Source organism: Equus caballus, chromosome 5 (genome assembly GCF_041296265.1).
Source record: "Equus caballus isolate H_3958 breed thoroughbred chromosome 5, TB-T2T, whole genome shotgun sequence".
In the NCBI taxonomy this organism is placed as follows: Eukaryota; Metazoa; Chordata; class Mammalia; order Perissodactyla; family Equidae; genus Equus; species Equus caballus.
Genome location: NC_091688.1, coordinates 37,542,092 through 37,545,641, shown reverse-complemented (window position 1 = coordinate 37,545,641; position 3,550 = coordinate 37,542,092). Strand labels below are relative to the sequence as shown.

Below are 3,550 nucleotides of genomic sequence, written 5' to 3'. Positions count from 1 at the left end.
TTCTCATTGCAAAATGTTGAAGCAGAAGGTTAATATTGAATGCTAGATTAACATTAACGGCATAAGTTTGGAAAATCTCTGGAATCAAATACCATCTTCCTGAGAGTTTTGAAATAACTTAGAAGAGAAAGTGAGATCATTGCTCATTCAGTTTTTCAAAAAGATTTCAATCACTTAGCATATATTCGACACTATTGAATGCATTGAGATGCAATTTCTTGTCTCTAGTAAGTTATAATTTGTGGAGTCAAAGACAAACTCATAACACTAGCGGCAAAAGAAGTAAGAATTCTAGTGATTGTGCAGGAAACCCAGAGAAAGTGATAAAATGCAAATAAGAAGCTGTGGAAAGGATTAAATGAGTACATATATTTTTAAACTGAGAATTTAAAGAAGTTTTCAAAATTAAAAGAAGAAGAAGAAAAACAAACAAACAAAGCATGGACTATTTCCCAGATATAAAGATAGTATGAAAAAAGACATCATTGCTCAAAATTTCTCAATACTGAAGTGGGTGTGAAGGAATCTCTAATGGCAGTTATAAGTAGAAAGGTACATTTGGGAAAATGTTGGAGGAGGTCATCAAAGGATGTGACTGTCTGTTGACCTCTGAGCTGGACCCAGGCAATTGGAGGTCCCTCACTTCCTCCCCTGTCCTTGGAATAAAAGTTCTGCCCTTGATTCCCACAGTGGAATGTGTTCCAAGTACATAGCCTTGAGAGAATAAGGTGTTGTTGAGACCATCTGGACAACACACATGACTGAAACCCATTAAGGGCTCTCTATAAACTTTTAAGATTCTCATGGGTCAGTGTGGATATCTACTCATCTTTTAGCCATTTAAGACAAATCTGACATGTAAGTTCCCTTCTTTATTAAAATTACCATCTGCCAATCAGAAGTGGTCTTCTTTTTCTTTGGTCTCTACCTGGCCCAGGTCTACCAGGTCAGTTTGCAAATCAACAGAAACGTATGAAAGATCTAGAATATAGTTGTTTTAGCTTTATAGATAATTTGGGGTCATTTAGTCCTGTTAATAGATAGGATTTGTCTTATAGAAAGACAATTTTGCTGCTATTGTGGCAGAGAGCTTAGAGTGGCAAGAGATAGAATCCAGGGACTCTGCTTATAGTGCTCTTGTAATAGTCTGGGCAGGAGCTAATGTCTTGCAGAAAGGAAGAAATGGATCCTAGAAGTATTGCAGAACAGAAATAGATTGGATGTTGAGGATGAACAAAATCACATGCCTAAACATGTCTCAGAAATGTACACTTTGGATGACTAACAAGATTTTGAAACTTATTTTTGAGAAACAGAACCCAGGTGAAAGAATAGATTTGGGCAGGAAGTGGAAGAGGATAAGAATGGTTGGATTATAATATATATAGTCAAGAACCAGTATCAATAACTGTGTCAGAGGCCTTAGGAAAAGTCTTTGAGCCTTCCTACTCAGGAATTCAGGGTTGGATCCTTGGAACAGCTGTCTTTTGGGTCTCCAAGCCAGTTATATCAAGGGTAAGACATATAACCAGATGGGCAACCAGGAAATGCTGAAGCAAAACTGAATTATTCTAGCTATGCCTTTTCTGCAAGGGGAAATCAGGCCTCATGTCCAATAAGGGTTTGTAAAAGAATCGTACAACTAGTTCTAAGACAGTAGCAGTAGTTCTAAACCAAGTTAATTTTAATAAATGACTGCATGGGAATGGGATATACAATTAGTAATGAAAAAGAACTGTGTTCTTTAAGGGCAAGTAACACAAAGACAGATCAAGGGATGTTTCCCTAGATGAGCAAATATCTGTACATTTCACGTGGACCTTGTCCTCAAATTCATTGCTAAAATCATGAGCAGAAAAATAGCACTGTGGGTGCATATTAATTTAGGATAATTTTTAGTTAATTTCAATCTTTTTTTCCTCTCCCATGCCTGTCATTCCTCATTCATATCAGACTGGTGCTAGCTACTTTATTAAGAGTAAGTCTCCCTGACTTCTCAGCTCCAAAGGCTTCTGGACCTGACCATATTGGCATTATTCTATGGGATCAGCTCTCCATGGCCAATTCCTCCTGTGTTACTGAGTTCCTACTGCTAGGTTTCTCCAGCTTTGGGGAATTGCAGCTTGTCCTCTTTGTGGTCTTTCTCTGCCTCTACTTGATCATCCTGAGTGGAAACATCACCATCATCTCCGTTATCTACTTGGATCACAGCCTCCACACACCCATGTACTTCTTTCTATGTGTCCTCTCTACCTCTGAGATCTTCTACACAATTGTCATCCTGCCCAAGATGCTTATCAATCTGCTCTCTATACTCAGGACACTCTCCTTCATGAGTTGTGCCACCCAGATGTTTTTCTTCCTTGGTTTTGCTGTCACCAATTGCCTGCTCCTGGGAGTGATGGGTTATGATCGTTATGCTGCCATCTGCCAGCCTTTGTACTACCCCATTCTTATGAGCTGGAAGGTATGTGGTCAACTGGCAGCAACTTGTATTGTTAGTGGCTTCCTATTATCTCTAATGGGAACAACTTTGGTGTTTAGCCTCCCCTTCTGTGGCTCCAACAAGATCAACCACTACTTTTGTGATATTTCACCAGTCATCCGTCTTGCCTATGGTGAAACCTACATCAATGAACTGGTTATCTTCATCTTTGGGGTTATTGTGCTTATAGTGCCCTCGATCTTCATCTGCATCTCTTATGGCTTAATTGTCCATACCATCCTTAAGATCCCATCAGCTGAAGGCAAGCAAAAAGCTTTCTCCACCTGTGCCTCTCATCTCGTTGTGGTCATTGTCCATTACGGCTGTGCTTCCTTTGTCTACCTGCGACCCTCGGCCAAATATACATCAGGCAAAGACAGGCTGGTGACAGTGACCTATACCATCATCACCCCACTGTTGAACCCTATGGTATACAGCCTCAGGAACAAAGATGTACAGCTGGCCATTCGGAAAATGATTGGGAAGACTGGGTTTCCTCTTAAGAATTTATAATTCGATCATTTTTCAACAGTACACAGTCATTTGGGCAAAATGTATCACTAATTATTAAACCATAACAATTTCTATTTATCTGTAAAACTCTGTGGCCTTGGATGAGTTGTTTGACCTTGTGGGAACATAATATTCTCTACATAAAGGGGGCATAGTAATATGTTCATCTCAAAGTTGTTGTAAAGATTAAGGGAGATAGTAAAATAAGTCACTAGAGAATAAACCCCCCTCCTTTCTCCAGGTTTATCATTCTCAAAAGGCTCTTAACCATTATCTCTTGCCCTATGTTTGAATGTCTGCCCAAAATGTCACATAGTATTTTTTGTTTAAGATTATGTCCAACCTGAGATGTGGTTCTCAGACCTGAATGTTGCTTAGATCTAGGAGAATGACATAAATGGGGGAAAAGTTAACATACTAGTAATTATAAGAATTGAGCTTGACGTTGGTTAGGTCATCACTTTAACAAAGCTACTATTGTTCTCTGAATCTAAATTTTAAAATACAGAAAACGGGGATAATATAAATTTCCTTTTTTTACTTCACAGGGTT

At 38.9% G+C, this 3,550-nt stretch overlaps 1 protein-coding gene across 1 annotated transcript; it reads left to right on the top strand.

Moving 5' to 3' along the window:
- The first annotated feature begins 2,056 nt into the window (after positions 1-2,056).
- Positions 2,057-2,998, top strand: OR10R3D (olfactory receptor family 10 subfamily R member 3D). Its single transcript, NM_001390961.1, has one exon. The coding sequence runs from the start codon at positions 2,057-2,059 to the stop codon at positions 2,996-2,998; it is 942 nt and encodes a 313-aa protein (NP_001377890.1).
- The last annotated feature ends 552 nt before the right edge of the window (positions 2,999-3,550 follow it).

Bases quoted from the DNA above. Each gene is read 5' to 3' on its own strand.
- OR10R3D (NM_001390961.1), top strand. From the start codon at position 2,057: ATGGCCAATTCCTCCTGTGTTACTGAGTTCCTACTGCTAGGTTTCTCC.